Source organism: Leptonychotes weddellii, chromosome 9 (assembly GCF_054177405.1).
Source record: "Leptonychotes weddellii isolate Sample4059 chromosome 9, ASM5417740v2, whole genome shotgun sequence".
NCBI classification, from domain to species: Eukaryota; Metazoa; Chordata; class Mammalia; order Carnivora; family Phocidae; genus Leptonychotes; species Leptonychotes weddellii.
The window spans coordinates 39,477,516-39,504,701 of record NC_138377.1 but is presented as its reverse complement, the minus strand read 5'-3'; the positions used below and the strand labels follow the sequence as shown (position 1 = coordinate 39,504,701).

Genomic DNA, 27,186 nt, shown 5'->3' with positions numbered 1-27,186 from the left:
CAAGAGCAGAGCATTAAATTTTAATGATTAAACATCCTTCTAACAAGGTCCTAAATCAAATTCTGAAGTGTTTACTTTTTCAGTATTTAAAATAACATGTGTCATTTTGAAAAAGAAGTTTCTTCAGTTCTTAGGCATGGATACTCATATGGAATCATCTTTTAACAAATAAAGTCAAAATCTGCATAGAAAATCTAGTCTAGTGGTTTGTGCACTGGGCTTATGCACACACTCAAACCAATATAATGTGAGATGCTGAGTGACATACTCAAGCTTTTTTAAAACCCTTTAGAATAGGATAGATGTTTTCAAATGCTTCATAGATCTCAGAACGTTCTTTGGCACCTATAAAGAAATCCAAGTTTATATAATCTTTAATATAAAGACAATACCCAAATTTTCTTAAGACTAAAATTTCATTGTCATTTCCAAGTACTTTTAATAGGAAGACATCTCTTTAGGTTTACTTGAGAAGTGATATTTTGGTAAATACAAAATAATTTGGTGGTGACAGCCATATTCCCACAAACACATACCCTAGAGCAGTTTTCTAGTACTTCACTACGTGGGTGTATCAGAAAGTTCATCTTTTGCCTCACAGGGCACAGTATGAACTATGGAATGTTCTCTCTCAGCATGCCATGAACACGACCACAGAACATGACCTTCATCAGCACCTGTGGACACTTAGCTACCAGCAAAAGGGACTTCCTTTGATCCACTCAGGTCTAGTTAACATCTTGATTCCCTAATATTGACTCACAGAGTGAGACAAACGGCAGCAAAAGTTTTACATTTCATTGTACGAGAAGAGATTATTAGAGGAGGGAAACTGTACCACTGTCACTCCTTAGAGACTTAAGTTTCAAGGGATCTTTCATTAGAACTGCTCTAGGGATTAAAGTGGATACAAACATGCATTAGACATGGTCCCTACTCTTGAGAGGTGATCAGTCAGATGTTGTTCCTCTCTCCCCACCACCCACCACCACTATTACTTCCACCTTCCAAGCTATGCAGGCACATTGTACTGAGTGGGGGCTGTACTGGGTTATGGACTGATAGTACTGATGTTTATATGGAGCTCCCAGCTAATCAGGAAACTATTATCAGATACCACTGGCAGGAGATTAAGGAAAAGAATATAAAAACGGTTAGCATGAAGAGAAATGGAAAATAGCTTAAGTTGATAAAGACTCTTCCTTGAGAGCCATAAAGCTAAGGCTCAGTAAGAGAGAAATAACTTGTGAGAAGGGGTTATCTGGTTTAATTACAAGACTAATAGGAGGGGGCACCTGGGTGGCTCAGTCAGTTAAGCGTCTGCCTTCTGCTCAGGTCATGATCTCCAGGTCCTGGGAGAAGTCCTGCTTAGTGGGGAGTCTGCTTCTCCCTGTCCCTCTGCCCAACCCCCCCCCATACTCTCTCTCTCTCTCTCAAATAATAAATAAAACCTTAAAAAAAAAAAAAGACTAATGAGAGGAAATCACCAAAAGGAGAATCACCAGGTTTGAGAATCAGGTAGAAATCAGGATTCAGAATCAAGGATGCGCAATAATAATTTTAAAAATGGAAAATAGCAAAGTATTGGCAAAGATATGGAGAAATTGGAACTCTCATACATTGGTGGTTGGAAGGTAAAATGATTCAGCCACCGTGGAAAACAGTTTGGCAGTTGCTCAAAAATGTTAAGAATTACCATATGACCCAGCAACTCTACTCCTGGGTATATACCCCCAAATTGAAAACAGGTACTCAACGTGAATGCAGACACGTATTCATCACAGCACTATTCACAGTAGCCAAAAAGTGGAAATAACCCAAGTGTTCATCAACAGATGAATGGATAAACACATTATGATATTCACATACAATGGAATATTACTTAGCAACAAAAGGAATGAGGTTGTGTTACTGCTACAGTATGGATGAACCTCAAAAACATGCTAAGTGAAAGAAGCCAGACACAAAAGGTCACATATTGTATGATTCCATTTACATGAAATATCCAGAATAGGTAATTCCACAGAGACAGAATGCAGATTGGAGGTTGCCAAGGGCTAAGGGGAGGAAGGAATGGAGAGAAATTGCTTAATGATACGGGATTTTATTTTGGAGTAATCGAAATGTTTTGGCACTAGATATAGGTGGTGGTTGCAGAAACTGTGAGTGTACGGTCACTAAATTATTCACTTTAAAATGGTTAGGTTTATATTATGTGAATTTCACCTCAAGTTTTTAAAAAATATTAAAGAATCAGTTAAATCCTTATAAGCTTAAATTTCTCTAAGAGGCAAGGGCAAAAAGTTACTTATTCATTGCCAAGGAGTTTACTATGTGTGAGTCTCCACCCTCAGAGATGTGGGGTGGGGAAAAGGATGAGGAGGAGGGTGAGTTACTGACATGGGTAACAGAAACTCTGTACCTTTGGGGTAGGAAAAACCCCGTAAGCCCCAGATTTTTGTTACAGCATGAACATTTTAGTTTCTCAAGTGATCGTTTTGTAGAAACCAAACAGTGAGTTGGGGAAGAAGTAAAACACCATTACAAAAAAATCCTGCCTCTGATTTGATGGACCTTTTCTGCTTTTAGGTACATTTGAATGTGACAGCTTTCTTATTAGGAGACAGTGAAGTAGAGTAGATTTAACAGACACATACCCACCCATTCAACCTCCATCCCCACTCACCGAAACCAAGGTTCCTTTTATATTTAATTGAGAAACAGAGGGTCTAGGCTCAGCATTCCAGGTAACTATGTACTTCGGTTTTTCATAAGACTTTAAAAAATCATACCTAAAAGGATTTTGAAGCCCCAAAGAGTTTAGCATTCTGGCATCTGCTGGAGAACAGAAAACACCCATTGCCCAGGAGGAAACAGACACTGAGAGTGATCATTATTTTATATCACCGAAAAACACCTGTAGACACAAAAGGGCTTTGTGGGAATTAACTAATCCAATTCCCTTCATTTCCTTCGTGGGAAAACAAGGCCCAAGAAGTTGAAGTTCCCCTGAACCGTGAATAGCAGCTGTGGGTGAAGCCCTCACGTATCCAGTATTCCCTTCTAAACGTCATCAAATAAATATGGCCAGAATTTGTAACTGGGTATTACAATGAGGGGATTTGGTCCCTTTAGTCAAATATTTCCTCACCAAAAATAAGCATCACAACTTTATGGGAAACTAAACTGGTCCTGTAGTCCTATTAATCTATAATCAAACATCCCAATTTGAAGCACCAGGCTCCAGGTAGAGGCCTCTTGCTTTTAAGAAAACCTGACCAGTCTTTTCCTTTAGGTAACCATGAGCACCACTTTGGGGGATAAACACCATTCCTAGCCAGGGTGACTGAGGTGAAAATTCTGTGGCTGATGCAATGAAGAAAGGACTGGCTTTGAAATCACTCTGTATGGGCTTGAAGACCAGCTCTACTATTAACTAGGTTTGAAAAATCACAGTCGAACTGTTTAACTTCTGAGTTTCCATTTCCTTACCTGTAAAATAAGGACAATAGCCTTCTCAGAGGGCTGCCTAGGAGTTATGTGAGTGAATGTTTGTAAAAAGTCCTTTGTAAACCATCACATTTTTACTGTCCTAGAAGAATATGCTTCACGATAGGGATGTTGAGACGGCTGGCCCAAGCACACCTGGTTTACCATCCGGTTCTGTAAGAGCCAGTCTCACACAATCTGTGTCCTTCCCCAGGGCTGATTCCTGGTGGGGGCGAGGGGCAACTGTATTAGATTTGCTTTTCCATCCTCAGCACCTAAAACAGGGTGGGTACCTGATAGGCACCCGAAGTTGATGAAATACCTGCCGTCTGTCAGTAAGGTTTATAAGCTCATCCCTACCCCTTAGCCAGCCCAAACATCAATTTCCAATTATACATGGATTTTCCAATTCTATTTATACGCCAAGTCATAAGTACACATCTTGTTTTCCCAAGTGATACCATATGTGTATGCACACAAGAGAAAAATCTTACAAATTGCAAAAAACAGCATTAAACCCTTCAAAGTATACATTTTACAGTACATACTCACTTGCCATTATGGGGGATTCCCGGTCATGACTGACAGGGATATTATCTCTCTGGCCTACTCACTAACAAGTCTTGCCATTTTTTTAAAAAAAATTTTATTCATTTATTTCAGACAGCGAGAACGAGCAGGGGAGAGGGGCAGAGAGGGAAGTAGGCTCCCGGCTGAGCAGGGAACCCGATGTGGGACTCGATCCCGGGACCCTGGGATCATGACCTGAGCCGAAGGCAGACACTTAACCGACTGAGCCACCCAGGCGCCCCAAGTCTTGCCATTTTTATGCTGCCCTCTGACCTAACATTTCCAAGAACTGCTGATGTCTAGCTGATGGAGAGTTACCCTACGTAAAAAGGACCCAGCTTCTTAAGAAGTCCATTATGCTGGAGGGAAAGAAAGAAGTGTGAAGCATTTTAAACATTAGACTATAGCCTCTTTAGACATCATATTTCCATCATCAGGGCAAGGCATCACAGCAAGACTCCAGTCTTTCAACGCTAGGGGGAAAATGAGTGGGCTTCCACCAAGGGAATAACAGCTAACATTTATACCACATTTACCATCCACCAGGTACTGTTCTTCTGCCTCCTCACATTTAGCAGGTAGTTTCTACGGCCACCTGCTTTTTACATGTGTGGAAATCAAGGTGGATAACTTAAATCCACCCAAGATCATAGAGCCGAGAAATGGTCAAGCCTGGATTCAAACTGGATAGTTGGTTTCCAGAACCCAGCCTCTCAGCCACCACACCTGCTGCCTCTCACCTCTGTCCTTCAGCTGACAAGGAGGATAAGCGAGAAGGTGCCCCCAAAGACTGCACAGGCATTTGCACAGGCATCTAAAGAGCTGGGGGACAGGGTGAGTCTGTGGGGGTAGGAGGCTCTGCAGACAGGCGGCTCCAGTTCCCACCTGTGCTTAACTTCTCCACTGTCCCCATTTTACAGCTGAGAAAACGGAGATGTTCAGGACAACCTCATAGAGTTAACTGGAACCTACACAAAAGCTCTTATCACAGTGCCTGGCACAGACATGCCCAACATATGTTCACTTTATGGTGTCTGATCTTAGAAATGAAAGCTGACATAGTTGCTGTTCATTGTATATTATTCCAGCAGATCCTAGCTATATTAGTTTTACTGTGGCTTGAGAAAAAAAAATCCTAGGTCCTAAGTATCATACCATCATTTCCCAGCATGGGCTTGGGAAAACAGCGTAAGGCTTGGCTCAGGTCCCGTTGCTTTTTGCTGTCAGGGACCACGACACAGTAGGATGGCAGGGCTTCTTTAGCAGCTCACTTAACTATAAACAGAACATTCAGATGTAGCCTTGGACATGGTGGCCACAGCCTTGGCACCTCGGGGGAGTAAGACAATTTTACACAGATAAATTATTTTCAGAGGCCCTGAAAATGGCATGTGATACAGTGGTTTAGAATTGCACTTACAGTAGGTGTGCTGGTGTTCTACAGTTCCTACCTAGGGAAAGGCCGGGGTCCATTATTTAAATAGAGTGAAATGCAAATGCATTTGTAATTTCAGTACTCTAACATTTTCTAGGCAAAAGTTATTTACCCTTGTGGGACCTTCCAAAACACCTCTGCAGAGTCTTGCCATGTGTGTCTCTAGGAGTCCCCTGGACACTCCATGTGACCATCCTTAGCTAAAGTCCTAGAAGCAAGGCTAAAAGGAGGCCTCCTTGGTCCCCTTCCTCAGGTTTACACCCAAAATTGGGTCCTTGAGTTTTTAAACCCTTTGCAGATGAAGAGAGTCTAGACAGGTAAGGATAGAGAATAAGGAACATAGGTCTTGACGTTTGGAGCAACAGTAACCTAAACCATGTATTCTAGGTGAAGTACTTTAAGACAATACAGCACAAGCAGGGAAAGATCCCAATAGATAATTACTCATATTTCAGTATTAATACATTGGTTGGCTTTTACTTCATACTGTAAGCAGAAATTTGGACTTCAGTTAATACAACTCATTCCCCCGTTCACAAAAGTGATGATCTACATCTTGCAAGAATGAAGAAATTTAGCTTTGTTTGTTCTACATGCTGAATGCATAACAAATTTTATTTGTTGTGTATAAGTGTATTGCATGGTCTTTGGTATTGCGTGTAGACAGTTCTTTACTTCTGTCACTTGAAACTTGTAGCAAATGTGTACATGCCAGTTGTTTTTCTTTTTCCTTTTAATTGGGGTAAGTGAGAAAGCTGGTTTGAATTAAGGATATTTAAAGGGACTTGTTTTTGTGTATCTATAATAGAAACTTAGCCTGTACTTGTCAATTGGCACTTTTAATAAGACTGATTAATAATGATACATAGCAAGTATATGAACGTGTCCTTCCAAGGTCTTCAAAAGTTTGTTCCCTTAAGTAGGGCATATGTTTGCTCCAGTATTTATAACTATTCAATTTACTTGGCAGACATTTCCCCCCTCTCCTTCAGGACATATAGAAGTAAACTTTAAGTCAGTCTTAATTATTCTAGACTCTACATTGGCAGCATCTGAGAAAGTATAGCTTTGTTGTATTCAAAAGGTTCTTGATTTCCAAATGGGCTTTCCCCACTTTGAAGACACATTAGTTATTTGTTACAATAAAACAAACTATGAAACTTTACTGGGAGTTCTAAAAGAAGACTTAAGAACAGAAATTCCATGTTTTTGGATGCTGAGTGATAACTTTATATATAAATATAAAGGTCAAATGGAGTCATCACAAATTAATAATAAGGAGAGTAATAGTCGTGTTGGGCTGGCTGGCTGGCTATCTGAGAGTGGGGCATAATCAGTTTGGCTCCTAAGATACAAATTTGGCATTCATCTTGCTACAGAATAGTAAAATGTGTAAAAAGTCAGACAAAATTAGACAAAAATAGCAAACTTCAGTAAGATGGTGTGGAAAAGAGTCTCAACCATTTACCTCAAGAATTTTAAAAACCCTTCTTTATGTAAAAATAAACCAACTGGAAAAAGCCATAAGTATAACAGAGTAATTACTTTTAATATTATGGTGAACTCATACAAATCCTTAGGGGGGGAAATAATAAAAAGTAAACAGAAAGGATTAAGTTATGTACACACTATCTACAAAAGATGAAATGCTATTTCTTGAATAGGTTTAAAAAAGTCATCAATTTCTATTTCTGATTACCAGTGAGGTAAAGTAGTGAGATCATTTTCACTTATAAAGTTAAAGTTTTCTTTCATGCCATCTTTGTTTTGGATGCTACTGAGGGTTTGTAAAAGATACTTAAGTACATTGCTGGTAGGAACATGTAATTGGAGAGAACTATATTGTGTATCCCTTTAAAAAACAACTTGGTAATTTGTACTCAGAACCTTAAGAATAGTCATATCCTTAAAGTTCCATTTCTGAGCATCCACACTAATAATTCTCCACACATAAAAATAGCCAAATGTCTGTGCCCTTATAAAGCAGTGAACAAAGAAGGAACATTTAAATGCTTGACAATGGAAAAATAAGTTTGGTATGATAATGTGTTAGAACAGAAGTCAGCAGAGGGCTAGTCCTGTTTTTGTAGAGCCTGTGAGCTAAAAATGGTTTTAAATTCAATCGTTTAAATGGTTGGGGGCAAAAAAAAAAAATCAAAGAAGAATATTACATGACACATGCAAATTATATGGATTATATTAAATTTACATTTCAGCGTACTTTCCTTTCTGTAATGTCTATAGCTACTCTCGCACCAACTGTGGCAAAGTTCCATTGTTGCAACAGAGACCCTATGGCCACAAAGCCTAAAATACTTAGTATTTGGCCCTTTACAGAGAAAAGGTTTGATGACCCCTCTGTTAGAACACTGTGCAGCTGTTAAAAGTGTTCTTGAGGAGTTTGTGACAATGAGCGAAGCTACATGCTATAATGGTTAATAAAAATGCAGGATGTAAAGATAAATATACATATCAAAATAACATAAAAACATGAAAAAAAATTGTATTGTTTTGGGTATTGAGACCAATGAGTGAGGTTATAATCCTTCCTACTTTTCTTTTTTTTCCAGGTGTTCTACAATATCAAGACTTACTTTATAATGGTGAACAAAGCTATTTGAAAGGAAAAGCAAAGCAACACATAGCTATTGAAGCCTATGAAAGTCAGAAAATAATCTTAGAACTTACCTGTCAACACAACTTTTCCAGATACGAAGATAAGCAACACAATTCGTGGTTTTACCATTCTGTAAATAAGGCCAGGAAACAGTTCAGGTTCATAACTGTTCAGATATAAAAGGAAAAAAGTTAAAAATAGTACTATTCAACTACTTTTCCATAACATTCAAGACCCAGCGTATTAAAGCTATTCTACCAAAACCTTTTGACCATCTTAATAAAAATAGTCTGGAGTGCCCTAAGCAATTTCTTGTGACTGTCAAGAACAGAATTCATCTTTGGTCATGACATTTTTTCAAGTGCAGGTCATGCTAAGCTATTAAAAATTAAGGTAACTTAGGGCATCAAATTTAATGTATTAAGATCTTGCTGGTTAAAAAAAAGTCTATCAATAAAAATACATAAACATGTTTTCTAAATTTTCTAAATTTCCAAGTTTCCCAATATGAGCACATTTTGTACACATTTATAAACTGCTAAGGAGAACAATTTTAGAACCTAAGAAGTTTTCCAGACCACCATCATTTGTCTCTGGACAGGTGCTGTAAAGAACACTAAACTATCCCAACTCTTAAAAATTTAGGATTTGTGGGGCGCCTGGCTGGCTCAATTGGAAGGGCATGGGACTCTTGATCTCAGGGTCATGAGTTCAAGCCCCATGTTGTGTATAGCGATTACTAAAAAAAAAAAAACAAAAAAAAAACAAAAACAAATTTAGGACTTGGTCCTATAAATAGTAACTCACTCATATTTACTACTAAATGTAGAAGGAGGAGGATAGGGCTAAGAACTGTTTCAGGCTCCAGCATAGAGAAGTAGAGAGACTCCTAGAAAGGCTTAAGGAGACTTCAAAAAAGAAGTCAAGAGTTAAAAGGAAGCTGACAAAATTAAAGCAATGCTAAGAACAGATATAAGAAAAAAGAAGAAATCTGAGAAATGGAACACAATATATGTTAATCTTTGCATTTAATGGGTGAATCAGGACCACACAGAAAAACGCCCTCCATTCCATTCCGCAATGAGTTAAGACCCATACAACAGCAGACGTGAAATCTCTTACTGGTACCAGGATGATGTGTTACAGTGGAGAGGCTACCCTTCTGAAGTATATGGAGGTTGCTCTGGGTAGACGTCTTCCTGGAAGGTCACTCTTACTGCAGAAAGCCTGTCAAGATTTAACCTACTTGAGGCACCTCGGTGGTTCAGTTGGTTAAGCAACTGCCTTCGGCTCAGGTCATGATCCTGGAGTCCCGGGATCGAGTCCCGCATTGGGCTCCCTGCTCAGCAGGGAGTCTGCTTCTCCCTCTGACCCTCCCCCCTCTCACGCTCTCTATCTCATTCTCGCTCTCAAATAAATAAATAAAATCTTAAAAAAAAAAAAAAACCTACTTAGCACTTCTCAACACTGGGGAGTCAATGATACTAGCTGGAGCCCTGCAAAATTTGTATGGGAGCTGAGGCTTGAACCAAGAAAGTGAAAGCTAGAGACACAGAAGGAATGTTTCCATTTGATCTTCCAACAGAATCTTAGCATTTTAAAGGGAAAAGAGAGGGTGCCTGGGTGGCTCAGTTGGTTGAGCGTCCGACTCTTGGTTTCAGCTCAGATCATGATCTCGCAGTTGTGAGATCAAGCCCCACATTAGGCTCTGCACTCAGCAGAGAGTCTGCTTGGGATTTTCTCTCTCCCCTCTCCCTCTGTCTCTCCCCCTGCTATGTTCACTCTCCTCTCTCTCTCTCTCCCTCTCTAAAATAAGTAAATAAATCTTAAAAAAAAAAAAAAGGGAAAAGAGAAAACAAAATCTTTGGTATGTAAGTGGTGGCAAACTGCAATTGGCTTTCAGAACCATAGTTTTAAGATACCAGCATAATAAACTTCCAAGGAGATATTTACTTTACTTATTCTCTGCCTCATTTCAAAGAAGGTTGAGGCGGGGGGGGGGGGGGTTGGGGGGAAGTTATTTTGGTTAGAGATGGAGAATTGCCTGAGTTCAAGAATAACAAACATTTGCCAATCTCTTGGCCAACCCAACTTCAACTCACCGTTCGACTCCTGGCTTAAATGTCACTTCCCATAAGAACTTTGACCTCCACACTCCCCTCCCCGACCCTGTTACATTAAATATCCTGCTTAATGGTACCATAGCACTCAAAGGGGTGTCCACCTTCATAGTTAGCATATTATCTTTAGCTTTTTTGTCTTCCCTTTTAGACAGTGAGCTCCATGAGGGCAAGGGACCACAGCTGTATTTTTTTTTTTTTCCTTTTCCCTTTTTGAGAAAGAGCATGCACCAGCAGGGGTTGGAGGGTGGGGATGGGAGTTGGGAGGGGGAGAGAGGGAATCCCAAGCAGACTCCATGCTCAGCATGGAGCCCATTATAGGGCTCAACCTCACAACCCTGAGATCATGACCTGAGCCAAAATTAAGGGTCAGATGCTCAACCGACTGAGTCATCCAGGCGTCCTAGACGCTGGCTGCATTGACTGGCATGATCTCTGTAGCATCTGCAACACGGTAACCCTAGATAGGACTCATTTAAGAAATATTTATTATCGGGAGCCTGGGTGGCTCAGTCGTTAAGCGTCTGCCTTCAGCTCAGGTCATGATCCCAGGGTCCTGGGATCGAGCCCTGCATCGGGCTCCCTGCTCGGCGGGAAGCCTGCTTCTCCCTCTCCCACTCCCGCTGCTTGTGTTCCTGCTCTCTCTCTCTGTCAAATAAATAAAATAAAATCTTTAAAAAAAAAGAAATATTTATTATCAGGAGATCTTTGATTTAGAAACAAAGAAGGGAGAACAATGCTCAGGGGAAACTGGAAATAATTACAGCATAGAAATATTGACATCCCCCCAATGACAAGGGGGATACTTGTGGTATCAGATGCTAATACACAAACTTGTAGAACCAGGGGAATTAAAGGAACTTGAGGTCTTAACATAGGCAAACTTTTTTTTTTTTTAAAGATTTTATTTATTTGAGAGAGAGAGCGCAAACATGAGCAGGGTAGAGGGGCAGAGGAAGAGAGAGAAGCAGACACACTGCTGAGCAGGGAGCCCAATATGGGGCTCGATCCCAGGACCCTGAGATCATGACCTGAGCTGAAGACAGACACTTAACTGGCTGAGCCATCCAGGCGCCCCTTAACATAGGCGAAATTGACCTAATAATTACAACTGATGTGTGCCATGGTTCCCCATAGGGCTGCAGACACTTAAGGAAAGGCCTCACTTTTTTTAAAGATTTTATTTATTTATTTAGTCAGAGGGAAAGAGAGAGCACAAGCAGGGAGGAAGGGCAGAGGCAGAGGGAGAAGCAGGCTCCCCGCTGAGCAAGGAGCCGGATGTGGGACTCAATCCAGGACCCTGGGATCATGACCTGAGCCAAGGCAGATACTTAACTGACTGAGCCACCCAGGCGCCCCAGGAGAGGCCTCATTTTAAAGACATAAACCTGTTAAGAAAGAAGTGTTTTAATGCCCCAATGTCATCAATACACACACTGGAGCTGTAATCCATAACCTAATGGTGGAGCCTGACTGGCAAACTTTTGGAGGAGGCAAGAATAAGACCAGAAAGAGATAGTGGTAGGAATACAATGCAGGCTTTCTGGCTAAATTTTTTTTAAGATTTTATTTATTTGACAGACAGAGACACACAGCGAGAGAGGGAACACAAGCAGGGGGAGTGGGAGAGGGAGAAGCAGGCTTCCCGCCGAGCAGGGAGCCCAATGCAAGGCTCGATCCCAGGACCCTGGGATCATGACCTGAGCTGAAGGCAGATGCTTAACCCACTGAGCCACCCAGGCACCCCTGCGGCTAAATTTTTTTTTTTTTTTTTAAAGATGGAGGAGATAATAAAACTGCTTCAGAACGAAAATAGAACAGCTATGGACCCACTCCAAGAGGCTAAAGTCAGTGCATATGATGAAGTCTCATCTTGCCCGGCCATTCTCTTTCAGTAGGTGGGAGTAGGGAGAAGAGGCACTCCTGCTCTAGACTTAAATCTGAACTACAAAGATGACAATCTTGGTGAAAAAGAAATGACAAGAAACTTGGGAGGAATAGCATACATCATTTTAGAGCCCTTAATGGCCAGAAAGTGGAGTGCTAAATCTGATACAGACAGGCAGAATTCAGGCGGAGATTTTTCATACATTTAGGAAAAGTTGGTTCAGAGAGAGAGAGACCAGAGGCCCATGGTTGAGAATCTGGAAAAAAAAACAGCTCCTGTGTTGAGAGACTCTTAACAAGAAAGGTTTTACTATGAATTTACAACCCATCCCAAGACTGAAGAAAGAAAAAGATCTCTAAAAAGGCAATATTTCTTGCATGGGGAGCTTTGCAGTAAGCTCACTGGGCACATCACAGGCACCCAATAAGCATATGTTGGGGGAAAAAAAAACAACTAATGTAGAGGAAAAAATACAATCAAGGGGAAAATAAACACTGCCTGAAGAATATCATCAAAGCCGAATCTCAGCATGAACTTGGATTTTTGAAAAGCTAGGAAAAAACAAAGCAATTTTTAACAGCTGTTCAGACCGTGTCTCAAAAAGAAGGCCAATGAGTGTTAGATAAAGCACAGCTACAGGATATCTCTATTCACTCTTTCAAGAGGAATGACCACTCTAAGTCAAAGAGGGGGAAAAGGGGAGCGAAAGGACAGAAGTTCAAGTTAGAGGAAGAGAATTTAAGAGCATCTGTGATTCTAAGCAGCTCAGTGGCCTTGGACAGCTATATATGCCCCAGGGTGGTGGGCTCCAGGGCTGACCCGTCCCCCTCCATCACTGCTGAGGGCCTGACAGGCTGGGAGAAGCACCAAAGCAGCTGAGGGAAGAGGATGCTGAGCCTTTGCTGATGAGATGGAAGTTACACATGAAGAAGCAACCTACAGATGCTCCCTGAGGAGCAGGACTCCACTAAAGAAGAAACTGCGGTGGGGGCTAGCGTGACACAAACACACAAAACCCCCTCGAAACCAACAGGAAAAACACTAGATAGCATTGCCTTCACAGAATGTGCTAGGCCACTCTTTCTTCATCCTCTCCCTCGCCCTCTCTCCCCTGCCAGCTGTCAGCCCCTTCCGACCTGCCTAACCCATCTCATACCCCTTCCCTTCTAGGGTCTTCACCCCCCACAAGGCAGGTGTGCCTGTTTCAGAAATCCGCACGGTAGTGAGTCTCCAGCCTCTGGTGAGAAGGACTGACATCACCTGTGAGCTTGTTAGAACTACAAATTCGAGCAACATCTGTGACGATGCAGTCCTGGTAGCAAAGTGTTTTTTAAAGAAAAGCGGTCCAGGTGAGTACTGTACAGTTTAATTTTGAGGACTGCTGTTTCAGAAGATTGGACACAGAGTAACCAAAGAAGGACTTAAGCACAGCATCTTAATCCTTTCACCTACAGTCTTTAAAAAGAAAAACACCACTTTCTCCAAAAGGTACACTATATAAGGAGTCCATAACACAACTTCAATATCTTGGTAAACTCAAAGTTATAGAAAGGTCATACCTACTGAACTGCTGATGGGTTAGCACCAAACCTTCCAGCCTGATGGCAAATCTCACATCACAGCTTCCAACCATGTTCTGAATTTTAAAATCGAGGAATCTGGCTGGGAACCCCAGCTTCTGTACCACACGAGCATACTTCCTCGCTGCAAGTCGAGACTGCTCTTCACTAGGGAGGGACAAATGTGTTTAAAGAGATCTTAATCGCTGTGTCCTCTATACTGCTTAGGCTGTATTCACATACTTCCCTGATTGTACTTTTAGCATTTGTACCAGGTTTCTCTCTCAATGTATATTACAAACCTGTAGATGTTGAGGACAAGGACCACCCTCCCCTACTTGTGTCCCTAGAACCTAGTAAAATGTATGGTACAATGGTCAAAACCAAACTATAAACACGTTCTCATCTTAATTTGTCATCTTCCACATATAGGGTATTTTTCTCTCTTGTTTCAAATGTTATTAGATAAAATTAACTATTCCACGGGTTCTCAAAGTGTGTCCTCAGATCTGCAGGAGCATCACCACCTGAGAACTTGTTAGAAATGCAAAGGTCCCAGCCTCAGACACTCTGGGGTTAGGGCTCAACAGTCTGTATTTTTAACAAGCCCTCCAGATTGTGATGCTCAGTAAAGTCTGAGAACTATCCATCTGGTCTAAAAGTGTGTGCCACTTAGATGGGAACAGCAGCAGCAAAAATAAAGACACATGCATTTAAAAAAAAAAAAATCAGGGGCGCCTGGGTGGCTCATTCATTAAGCGTCTGTCTTCGGCTCAGGTCATGATCCCGGGGGTTCTGAGATTGAGCCCCACATCGGGCTCCCTGCTCAGCAGGAAGCCTGCTTCTCCCTCTTCCACTCCCCCTGCTTGTGTTCGCTCTCTCGCTGTGTCGCTGTCAAATAAAATTAAAAAAAAAATAAATAAAAATTAAAAAAAAAATCAACACGAGGAAATAAGAGTTAGGCCAATCAGGTGGCAAAGACAGGATACTAGGACTTGGATCTTCAGGTGACAAATTACACTTAAAAAAACCCAAAAAACAAAAAAAAAAGCATGAAACACCTCAAAACCTAACCAGTTTTGCTCAGGCTTTCTCAAAGAATGGTCACTCAACTCACACCCAACATGAGAAAGAAAGACATTCATTCAACTTTGTGGCCATACTCTCCTAAGTGTTTGTCTTGCTCCAACCCTAAATCCAGGTCACAGAACGTGAAGTCCTGCAATGTGAGGCTATATTTGGCAAAACAAAACAATGAGTAGCAGGGGTTGCCAAACAGGAGCAAAACCTGGTGGGTGAACCATGTGAACTCCACCCTCTCTTTTGGGTTGCCCCATCTTTACGTTGAAAATCAGAAACACCTGAAAGAAAAGCCAGATTGAACTTTTTGTTTGCCTGGACTAAAGGAAGCATTCCATTCTCTTTCCTACCTAGATCCTTCACCACACAGCTCCTCTTATGTGTATTAATTCCTTCACATATTTCACTCCACTCCACATTGCTTCTCCTCACCCTGAGAGGTCCCTACCAAGACCATGTCCCCAAGTTTGCAGTGAAATAAACAGTTTCTAGTTTGAAAAACTACATTTTGCTAATTGGCTCATTACATTGCCCATTGTGCTCATGTTTATAAGGTCAAATTTTAAGTTTGGGTAGCCCTGTAGTTTCGTGGGATAGTAGCTGTGAATAGGACCATAGAAATTCCCATTCAAACAACTTGTGGTTAAAGTCTACATGCATGTTCTTGTACAAACATTAGGAAATAGAGTAAGAACCTTGAAATGTCACCACCAGTGGTGATAACCACGGAATACATTTGACCCTTTTGTATTTTTCCTGTGCAAACACAGGTATCCTTCACTAGCAAACTCTGGTTATTAACAACTAAAAGGAATAGGTTTGGATCATTTTTGGAGATAATTCTGATAGCTCTTAGACTAACCAAAATTTCACAAATCTCTATTCAAGATTCAAGAACCAAATAGATTTGGGTAACGAGTATCTCTTATTATCTGAACTCAATATCCAAACTTTCACCATCAGATTTTGGGAACCAGGTAAATTCAGATAGGGAAAGATACTCATGAATATGTCTGTAATATAGCATATATTTTTTAATAATTAAAAAAAATTTTTTTTTTATTTATTTGCAAGAGAGAGAATGAGAGACAGAGAGCATGAGAGGGAGGAGGGTCAGAGGGAGAAGCAGACTCCCTGCTGAGCAGGGAGCCTGATGTGGGACTCGATCCCAGGGCTCCAGGATCATGACCTGAGCCGAAGGCAGTCGCTTAACCAACTGAGCCACCCAGGCGCCCTGTAATATAGCATATTTTAAAGTGAAAGTTGGATAATAAACTTATAATTTAGTTGCCTGTTCCACTACAACGCAATGTGACTATCCTTCCAACTTGATATATGTGTATATGTTTAATAGCTAAATATAATTTTATTTTATGACCTAATGAAAACTTTATTACTAGGTATTTGTCTCCATTTTTTTAATTTTTATTTTCCCCTCCATTTTACACAATGATGAAATGAACATCCTTGCAGATACCTTGCAGAGTTGTCCAATAAGGACTTAAAAATGGTAGATCTCTAGGTCCAAGGATACACAGATCTACAGAAGAGAAAGCCCAGAAACTTACCCAGACACATGTAAAGAATTTAATATGTAAAAACAGGTGGGGGGAAATGGATTAAGAATGGATTTGTCACATAGATGAAAAATCCTCAACAAAATATTAGCAAACCACATATGCCAATACAGTAAGCAGATCATTCACCAGGATCAAGTGGAATTCATTCTGGGGATGCAAGAAGGATTCAATATTCACAAATCAATCAAAATGATACACCTCATCAACAGAACAAAGGATAAAAATCATTTGATCATCTTAACAGATGCTAAAAAGCATTTGACAAAATTCAACATCCACTCATGATAAAAACTCTCAAAAATGTGGGTTTAGAGGGAACTTATCTCAACCTAATAAAGGCTATATATGAAAAACCCACAGCTAACATCATACTCAATGGTGAAAAACTGAGAGCTTTTCCTCTAAAATCAGGAACAAGACAAGGATGTCCACTGTCACCACTTTTATTCAACATAATCCTGGAAGTCCTAAACACAGCAATCAGACAAGAAATAAGAGGCATTCATACTGGTAAAGAAGTTAAACTGTCATTATGTGCAGATGACATGATACTGTACATAGACAATCCTAAAGACTCCACCAAACAACTACTAGAAGTAATCAATGGATTCAGTGAAGTTGCAGGATGCAAAATTAATACCCAGAAATTGGTAGATCTATACACTAATAAGAAAAAGTAGAAGGAGAAATTAAGAAAACAATTCCACTTATAATTGCACCAAAAAGAATAAAATACCTAGGAGTAAACTTAATCCAAAAAGAGGCAAAAGACCTGTACTCTGAAAACTGTAGAACAGTGAAGATAACACAAATGAAAAAAAATATTCCATGCTCATGAATTGAAAGAATATTGTTAAACTGTTCATATTACCCAAAGCAATCTATAGATTCAATGCAATCCCTATCAGAATACCAACAATGTTTTTCACAAAACTAGACTACTACTAAAATTTGTATGGAACCACAAAAGACCCCAAATAGCCAACACAATCTTGAGAAAGAAGAACAAAGCTGGAGATACCACAACACCAGATTTCAAAATACACTACAAAACTGCAGTAATCAAAACACACAGGCACAAAAACGGACATATGGATTAATGGAGAGTCCAGAAATAAACCCATAATTATATGGCCAATTAATCTACAACAAAGGAGACAAGAATATACAACAGGCGGGGAAAGACAGTTTCTTCAATAAATGATGCTGGGAAAATTGGACATCTACATGTAAAAAAATGAAACCAGACCACTTTAAAACACCATACAAAAAAATAAACTAAAAATGGATTAAAGACCTAAATTCAAGACCTGAAACCATAAAAATCCTAGAAGAGAGTACAGGCAGTAATTTCTCTGATATCGACCACAGCACCATTTTTCTAGATATGTATCCAAAAGCAAGGGAAACAAAAGCAAAAATAAACCATTGGGACTACATCAAAATAAAAAGCTTTTGCACAATAAGGAAACCACCAACACACCAAAAAGCAACCTACTGAATAAGAGAAGATATCTGCAAATGACATATCAGTTAAGGGGTTAATATCCAAAATATATAAAAAACTTATACAACTCAACACCAAAAAAAAAAATCCATTTAAAAAATGGGCAGAGGACCTGAACAGACATTTTTCCAAAGACATACAGATGACCAACAGACACATGAAGAGATGCTCAACATCACTCATCACCAGGGAAATATAAATCAAAACCACAATGAAATATCATCTTATACCTGTTAGAATGGCTAAAATTAAAAAGACAAGAAATAACAACTGTTGGTAAGGATGTGGAGAAAAAGCAACCCTCATACACTATTGGTGGGAATGTAAATTGTTACAGCCACTGTGGAAAACAGTACAGAGAGTCCTTTAAAAATTAAAAATAGGGCGCCTGGGTGGCTCAGTCGGTTAAGCGACTGCCTTCGGCTCAGGTCATGATCCCGGAGTCCCAGGATCAAGGCCCGCATTGGGCTCCCTGCTCAGTGGGGAGTCTGCCTCTCCCTCTGACCCTCCCCCCTCTTGTGCTCGCTTGCTCTCTCTCACTCTCTCTCTCAAATAAAATATTCCTATAAAAAATTAAAAATAGAAATACCATATGATCCAATAATTCCACTATTGGGTATTTACTCAAAACAAAAACACTAGTTTGAAAAGATAAATGCACCCCATGTTTACTGCAGCATTATTTACACTAGCCAAGATACGGAAGCAACCTAAGCGTCCATTGATAGAGGATAAGGAAAATGTGGTGTATATACACAATATGTTGTGCAGCTATAAGAAAGGAGGAGATTGTCCAATTTGAGACACCATGGATGGACCTAGACGGTACTATGCTAAGTGAAGTAAGTCAGACTGAGAAAGACAAATACCATAGGATTTCACTCACGTATGGAATCTTAAAAAAAATGCAGAAGCAGACCTATAAATACGGAGAACAAACTCATGGTTGCCAAAGGGGAGTGGCGCTGGGGTTTGGGCAAAATGAGTGGAGTGGGAGATACAGGCTTTCAGTTTTGGAATGAAGAAGTCAGAGGAATAAAAGGCACAGGAACATAGTCAATGCCACTGTAATAGCTTTGTATGAGGACAGATGGTAGCTACACTCCTGGGGAATATAGCACAGCGTACAAACCTGTTGAGTCACATGAAACTAATGTAACATTGTGTGTCGACTACACTAAAAAACCACATATGGATTCTTCAATAAATGTATCAGGTCACTTACTGGCCATTTGAAAAGAAAAATTTATCTTCTAGTGAAATAAAATTCTAGGCCAGCTCTGCTCAATATGGTAACCACTAGCCACATATAGCTATTTCTTTTTTTAATTCTATTTATTTATTTGAGAGAAAGGTAGATTGAGAGAGAGAGAGAACAAGAGCAGTTTGGGGAGGAGCAGAGGGAGGGAGAAGCAGACTCCATGCTGAGCAGGGAGCCCAACACAGGACTCCGCCCAGGCGCCCCCAAGTGTAGCTATTTATATTTAAATAAAAATTAAATAAAAAATTAAGTTCCAGGGCGCCTGGGTGGCTCAGTCAGTTAAGCGCCTGCCTTTGGCTCAGGTCATGATCCCGGGGTCCTGGGATTGAGCCCTGCGTTGGGCTCCCTGCTCAGTGGGGAGCCTGCTTCTCCCTTGCTCTCTGCTGCTCCCCCTGCTCGTGCACTTTCCCTTGCTCTCAAATAAAATCTTTAAAAAATAAAAAATAATTAAGTTCCTCTGTGTATTACCTATACTTCAACTGTTCAACAGCTCCATGTAACTAGTGGCTACCACGCTGGAGAGCACACATGGAAAACATCTCCAGCACCTAGAGAAAGCTCACACTGAATCAAAACATCAACTTCTTTTCCTCAATACAAAGCAGGACCTGAAAAAGGCCAGAAAAATATACAGAGGTCAATATTTATATAATGTTGTACATGGGGAATGCCTTCCTAAGCATGAAGCCAAACATCAAAACCCTAAAGAAAAATAGGACTATACATACACAAAAATGTTAATTGTATAAAAAAAAAATCATAAAACACCATAAACAGTAATTTGGGAAATAACATATATAGGACAAAACGGTGCAAATACTTACAAACAAAAAGCTGTTTACAAAAGACCAATAATTCTATAGACTATTGGGCAAAAGACACAGTAGGCAGTTTACATGCTTATGAAAAGTTCATCTCACTAGCAAATCAAAGAAATGTAATTAACACTTTTATTTTTTTTTTGCCAAACCATTTGGCAAATATAAAAAAGAATATTAACACCCAGTGTTCCTTGGAGGAAAGGAATCTTGGTATATCTGTAGAGTGAAGACAAATTCATACAGCCTTCCAGGAGGACAATTTACTACTCATCTTCTAACACATAAGCAATGAGCAGCTCTCCCCCTACAGTTGGATGGTGAAAGGATCTATAGCAGCACAGGGCTTCCTCTGCAGGAGATCCAGGGAAAGGGAGCCTTTTAAGAGTTGCCTCCTGAGCTAATGCTCAAGATAATGGTCAAAAGTACCTAATTTACCTCCTTTAAAAAGTTCTCTCCGTTTATCTGCAATAAGGAAAATATACAATAACTACTTCCCCAGGCTTATAACAGCCTTTATCACTATGGTAGCTTTTAAGTGCACCTTAAAATCAAGCTCTAACAGCCCACCTAAGTCCCCTCAGTTTATTGGGGGACTGCAAAGCGGACGGGAGTCAGTATTGCACAACTGAATGTTTTTAACCCCAAATTTGGCATTTCATGAACTTAACTCTTTGGCAAAGTATTTCGCTCCTCCGAGGTGTTTTGGAACATAAATACTATCCTTCCTTGTTTTATATACTGAATTATTTGTCTGACAAGGGTGGAGAGTGGTTCCACATACCTTTTGGCTCCCGTGCAGACCATTTTCCCAGAGCTAAATATGAGGGCTGTTGTTCTGGGCTCTCGGATCCTCATTATGACAGCAGCAAACCTCTATACACAGAAGTCAAAAGGACAATTAGCCTCTGCTAGGCTTTAACACTATTCCAGTTGAAAAGCTGAGCTGGACGTAAAAAGAGTCTTGAATAAACGGAGATTGGATGGGAAAGCGAAAAAAATGTCTCCCCGCGCTAAGGTAAACAAAAACAATGATTCTAAAATGTACTTAGAAAAAAACAGGTAAGGATAAGAATAAAGCTAAATTTTGAGTGCCTGTTCTCTTTCAAGCCTAATACTAAGAGCTTTACAAGTTTTGTCTCCTTTATCCTCAGGATAGAGCTCAACTGAGTCCATGATCATCACCATTTAGTGCACAGGGAAACGAAGTGGTTATTTAACTTCCCACTTTACACAGGCAATGGTAAAGTTGAGATTTAAAGCCACGACTAGTCAGATGCTGTGCTTTTTACTCTGAAATACTTCCTTTTTCTTTCAAAGACTATTGGGTGGTGGTGGGGGGGGGGAGTACAAAATATGTTATAGGCTTGCCAAGACTCCAGAATGTACTAAAAAAAATTGCCAAACTATAGAACAGAATTTATATATTGATAGGCATGCTGAAGATGAAGGACAAATTGATTTTCAGTTCTCAGTGTGGTTCCCCGCCCAACAGCATGGGCAGGCCCTCCGGGAGATGCTGATACAAGGGGTACCGGGGAGGACTGGCCTGCCACACTGACATGTCACCAAAGACCTGCTGCTCCTTCTGGTCCTACACAGGCACCCCCTTCTGTGCTCATCTTCCCCTGGCAAGCTGCGAAGGAAACCAGGGTGAGTATTCTGCAAGACTGCAGCTTCCATGGGTTGGAGGGGTTCCACAGGACCAAGGTGGGACTGGCAGTTTCAGATTTGAAATGTTGACAGACAGTGAAAGAACCCTGAGTCAGCACTGCACAGAGCTGATTGAATCTTGTGAATGTTTTCCAAGCGTTTAAGATAATACTCTAACCCAGTATTCATTTTATTGAATTCTGAAGGGAGCTTAAGTGCCAAGCCAGAATTTCTCTGGCTCTCAAGTCCAACTTTGGATAGATCCTATACACAAAAATAAAATGAAGGAGAGCAGAGGATGATGGACAATAAAATATGCTTAAATGTGCCTATTTAATAGTGTGTGCAGTCATGGCTGTGGCCCTAAGAATCCTAGCTTATCATTGTGTTTCTGTGCTCATCATAGCCAGCTACATGAAATGGAAAAAGGAAATATTTGGCTAATATTCAAGTACATTTAAATTCAGAGGTCAGCAAGAACACTCCCACAACAGCCAAAACAACTTAATCCATAAATAGCTGATGCTCACAAGGTCCTCTGCATTTCTACAAATACAGCCTTTTTCATCTAAGGCCATAAACCCTCCACCCCCCAAGATAGTGAACTTTTCCCTCGTAGGGACAAGGTCTTACTCATCTTTGCATTCATAGGTACAGAGACCAGCCAATTACTAAATGTTGACTGAACGAACAAATCTACTTCCTCGGTTAATAGGCCATTAAAATTGGATGCTTAGTCTTGGCAGGACACAAGAAAGAGTAGATTTTATTAGACTTTGAGAGAAAAGAAATCCCTAAATCTTACATTAGTAAGTAGAAGCTTGAACTTCACCCTTTAAACTATTTACCTTTCTCAAGCAAGAGAAATTGTAAATGGAAAAATTTAGGTGGGACAACATTTAGAAAACACTATTTCCAGAACTATGATGGCATTTTAAGAAGGTTAGCGTCTCCATAGGCTGAAAGTGGTCATACTGAAAAATCTTTAAATGACAAGGGAAAAATCCTAACTTTTAGGAACTGCTCAATCACTGCTTTATTCATCACAGAGAATGAGGTTATTTTTCAGAACTTCAAAGCAGACAATGAGGCAAATAACCTCTTGAGTTGCCAAAAGGTTTGCACTAACAATTTTTTTTTGTTTTAAAAACAAAAACAAAGGAGTGAGTCAATAACATGATCATATGAAGTAAATCTAAGTAGAAGCTAATTGTGGCAAGGAATACTAAGAAATCTCACCTTTGGGTTATATTCTGCATTTTTTGCATGCAAAGCTATTTTCTTCAGATCCAATTTACAGGCCAGGTTTACAGTGGAAACTATATTCCTGAAAAAATAAGTCAACTTAGAAAATTAAATCAGACATAAAAAGTAAAAAAGAATTAAAATGTATTAACTTTCTCATTTTATAGATTGTATATTAGCAACTTCCTAGGAGGAGAATTATTCTCAATGTGAAATACACAGTAACGTGACAAACCCTAGTAAAATGTAAAAGATTGCAAAGTGAAGTACAAAAATATCTTCTTCTAAAATGTCATGGCTAGCTGACTAAAAGCAAGTTTGAAATCTTTTTCAAAACCATGCCTCAAAATAGAAAGCATAATTCCAAATCAATTGCAAACTGAATTTCATTTTACGTCTTTATATTCTTTGTGTTTATCCAACCCCAACCACAATTCTCAGCAATTACCATACTTTAGTATAAACAATACAATCCTTCAAGAACGTATATACTAACTCTTAAGCTTCTCTTAGGAGATCAAGAACTAGTACTTTATTTTACAGATAACCAAACTGTCTAAAGCCACAATACATTAAGAACAGATAAATAATTAAACCTGAAGTTCTCTTCCTTACACTATTATTCTGAAATTAGTTGTCATTATATTCGGGAACATAAAATGTGTACCCAGGAGCATCACCTGTTAAAAACACACACATACACACACAAACAACTTACTGTAGTTGAGGCACAATTCCAGAACTTTCTGAAACAGGGGTCAGTGGTGTCATGGGAGTTATGGACACCAGAGGCATGGAGTTTGGTTTCTCAAGAGAGGACTGGACTGAGTCAGCATCACCAGGGTACAGATGTGAATGCGAATTCGACAAACTGCTGTTGCTTATTAAGCCCAGACCAATGTCCTGCTCTCTGGGTAATGACAACCTACTTTGCTGACTTTGAGTTTTATAATTTTCTTCAATTTCATGCTTGCTTCTAATGATACTCTGGTCTTTATTTTCTTGGGTAAGTTCATCTGGCAGGAAGCTAAGATCCACAGATGAGAAATGGCCAGATGTTTCTTTGACTTCTTCAAGATGTGAATTAAACACAGTCTCTGGATGGGATGAATTAGGCATGTACACATCATCAGGTACAACTGGACTGAGCAGCGGTGACCTGGGCGGAGCGAGGTCATCCTAGGCCATTCCCAAAACAAAATGCAAGAAACAGAACAGCAAGTCACACCAAAGGGAAACCACTATAGCTGGCAGGCAGTGTGTTCAAGAGGCCCAGTAGTCCAAGATAGCTTACATTCACGCCTTGCCTCTTTCCACAAAGTACCACTAAAGTTAGATTTCAGAGTTGCAGCACACTTAATAGAAACAGGAAAGTAGATCTTAAAATGCAAACAAAGCATTTTTCAAAAGAATGTTTTTCCTACATTAGATCCATTGTAAGTTGCCACTCTAAGTCTAATTTTGTAATAAAGGCAACTGAGCAACCATACTCTAAATTGTGTGTACTTTGGGTCCTCTTCCTGCTATCTTTCTGTGCTGCCGTAATGGTGCCCATGAATGCCCTGGCAGGTGCTCTCAAGAGCACTAACAATGCTGAAAAGAGAAACAAATGCCAGGTTCTTATTAGGCCATGCTCCAAAGCCATTGTCTGGTTTCCGTGATGACGAAGCATGGTTACACTGGCAAATTTGAAATCGTTGATGATCACAGATTGTGAAATTCACAGGCAGGTTAGGCAAGTGTGGAGTGATCAGCTCCACATTTGACGTACAACTCAAAGATGTAGAAAAATGGCAGAGTAATCTGTTCCTGTCCTGCTAGTTTAGTTTCATCGTATGGACAACCTCAGCTAGCATCATGGACCATGAAAAAGCAAGACAAAAACACACAGGAGGGAAAATCCTGGGATTCTTTTTCTAGGGATGTAACACATCTATGCAAATAAAATGCCTCAGTGGACAAAATAAAAAATTTTTAAAAATAGTGTGTACTTTGAATAGATTTACTGTATTCCTTGATTACAAACTTTAAATATTTTTTAGAGTCTTTTTTTTTTTTTTTAAGATTTTATTTGAGAGAGAGCACACACAAGCAGGGGGAACAGCAGGCAGAGGGAGAAGTAGACTCCCCGCTGAGCAGGGAGCCCGATGTGGGACTCGATCCCAGGACTCTGGGATCATGACCTGAGCTGAAGGCAGACACTTGACCGCCTGAGCCACCCAGACATCCCAAATTAATTTTGAGTGGGTTATTTTTCCATGTTTTTCCACCTTTTTTTTTTTTTTTAAGATTTTATTTATCTGAGAGAGGGAGAGAGGGAGGGAGAGAGAGAGAGAGAACAAAACGGGGGGGGGGTGCTCAGAGGGAGAGGGAGAAGCAGGCTCTACCACTGAGCAGGGAGCCGGACCCGGGGCTTGATCCCAGGACCCCGAGATCATGACCTCAGCTGAAGGCAGACACTTAACCAACTGAGCCACCCAGGCACCCCTATTTCTTAGAGTCTTAAATTCATAGTTTATAAAGAGACAAGTGAAGGAAGCTTAAGATAGGGTCTTGAGTGCTAATCAATACTCCACTGAAGACCCAAGGTTATTCCTTCTAGTCAAAGGAGATATGAACAAATATTCTAGTTTGGTGAATTTACAAGAGGAAAACAGTTATTGAAATTTAAATGGCAAGAATAGTTTAAATCAATGTATTATACTTTCAGTCTGGGGAAGGCTGCTCAACCTCCATTACCATCAACTGAGGGAATGAGGTGTGCAACTGAGGAAAGCAGCTCATGTAAAATTCACGGGCTTTTCTATGGAAAAAAATCGATTACCTTGATACATATGTTACCACCTGTTTGGTCCAAGCTGTAGACCTAGATTCCAGATTTTGAGCACTGCTTGCAGGATAACCTCATCCCTAAGAAGATCTGACTTCGGACAACTGAACATTCGTGAACGTCTCGTGCTGGATCTTCATGACAAAGCTACCTCTAGCTAACATAAAATGTCTGGCTAGATCCTATTGAATTGTTCTGTTACTCCAAATCCAGCAGATGGCAGGGGTGACTAATTGTTCAAAGAAAACACTTCTTTAGAAGAATGCAGTTATTCTCCTGAAATAAGATTTTGGACTGTGTTTCATTTTGAATTATGTAATTCTCCCCCACTTACCCCCACCCCACAGATCTGCTTTAAGAAAAGTGAGGTGGGGAAAATGGCCAGGATTCTCTCACTGGCCTCTCCTGTACTAGCTGGAAAGGATCTCATCAGCCAGTTTACACTAAAGCACTCCTATCTGCAACAATCCGTGTCTCCCCTCCTTTTTCCCGTCCTGGCATTTTAGCAGGGAGGAAGCACTCACCCAAGGAAACCCAACTTCCACTATCAATCTAAGGCAATGGCAGCAAGATACGGAAGGGGGATGTTTTATGGCAAGGGAAGTTTGACAGCCTTTCTGGTGGACCGTAGGAACACACCGCACAGGATGTACTTACAGCATATCCACCACGTCTTTGGCCTTATATCTGCAGAAAATTTTTGCTAAGCTGTTTTTGCCAGAACCATCAACTCATCTTTCCTGCGTGGGCTTTCATTTGCTATGTTAAACGCAATGAAGGCCTCACTATTTCTACTTCGGCGCTAATCGTCGTCTTTTTTAAAATCCCCCATACAGAAAGTTGCACTTTTCTTCTTGAGGACTCCTTGCTCTCACTCTTCTACAATACTTGACTCTAAAGATTTTTTAAATTGAGAAACAAAACAAACAAAAAACCAAGAACCACGCACTGAAAGCCACAGGTGTCTCCAATTCAAGTTTTGCGACACCCCCCCACCTGTCCCTAGAGACTATTTTTTGAGGCCTGTTCTTGGCATCGAAGGCTGCCACCCCTTCAAAGTGCAATACCAACGCTGCGCGGGGTAGTCCGCCTACGTTTCCCTTAGCAAAGCGGGGACACTTGGGAACCAGAGGTCCCTACAGGAGACACAGAAGCGAACTCTCCGTGTCCGCGTCTTTCTAACCGGGACGGGACCATCTAACCATGGCTCTGCAGTCACACTACACCAGGTTCCGCTTCTGGTTGGCAACCGTGGCGTGTTATTTGCCCTCTCGAAGCTTCTATTTTTCAACTTAAAGACGAGGACCATCAAGCCCACCTCTGACGGTCGCTAGGAGTTCTGTACGGGCTACTGAAGGCAAAGCCCTCAGCGCTCAGGACTGGGCGCGCTCAGCAACCGGGCGGGGACGCGCTTTGGCCCCCGGACAGCGGCGGCGGCTTCCGGGCTCACCTGGGCGACGCACTGGTCCAGGTAGAGCTCCAGGTACGTCTGCTCCTCCTCCATGGGTGGAGGCCTCACCGTTAGAAGGGCTGA

General features: G+C 40.6%; 1 protein-coding gene across 1 annotated transcript; it reads right to left on the bottom strand.

Annotated features, from left to right (window-relative positions):
- Nucleotides 1-268: 268 nt before the first annotated feature.
- On the bottom strand, nucleotides 269-27,186 carry TBPL2 (TATA-box binding protein like 2). Its single transcript, XM_006736467.2, has 7 exons — nucleotides 27,103-27,186; nucleotides 23,541-24,001; nucleotides 22,817-22,904; nucleotides 20,709-20,800; nucleotides 13,679-13,846; nucleotides 8,183-8,277; nucleotides 269-345 (listed from the first exon to the last, which is right to left on the bottom strand). The coding sequence occupies exons 1-7, from the start codon at nucleotides 27,154-27,156 to the stop codon at nucleotides 269-271; spliced, it is 1,035 nt and encodes a 344-aa protein (XP_006736530.1). The 5' UTR covers nucleotides 27,157-27,186.

What these genes read in the sequence shown, in the direction of transcription:
- TBPL2 (XM_006736467.2), bottom strand. Translation starts at nt 27,156, where the DNA reads ATGGAGGAGGAGCAGACGTACCTGGAGCTCTACCTGGACCAGTGCGTC. An exon ending in TGGACCAGTGCGTCGCCCAG is followed by an intron (nt 24,002 to 27,102) that starts GTGAGCCCGGAA and finishes GGAATGGCCTAG; the next exon opens with GATGACCTCGCTCCGCCCAG. An exon ending in TGGAAAAGTTGTGTTGACAG is followed by an intron (nt 346 to 8,182) that starts GTAAGTTCTAAG and finishes ATTTCTTTATAG; the next exon opens with GTGCCAAAGAACGTTCTGAG.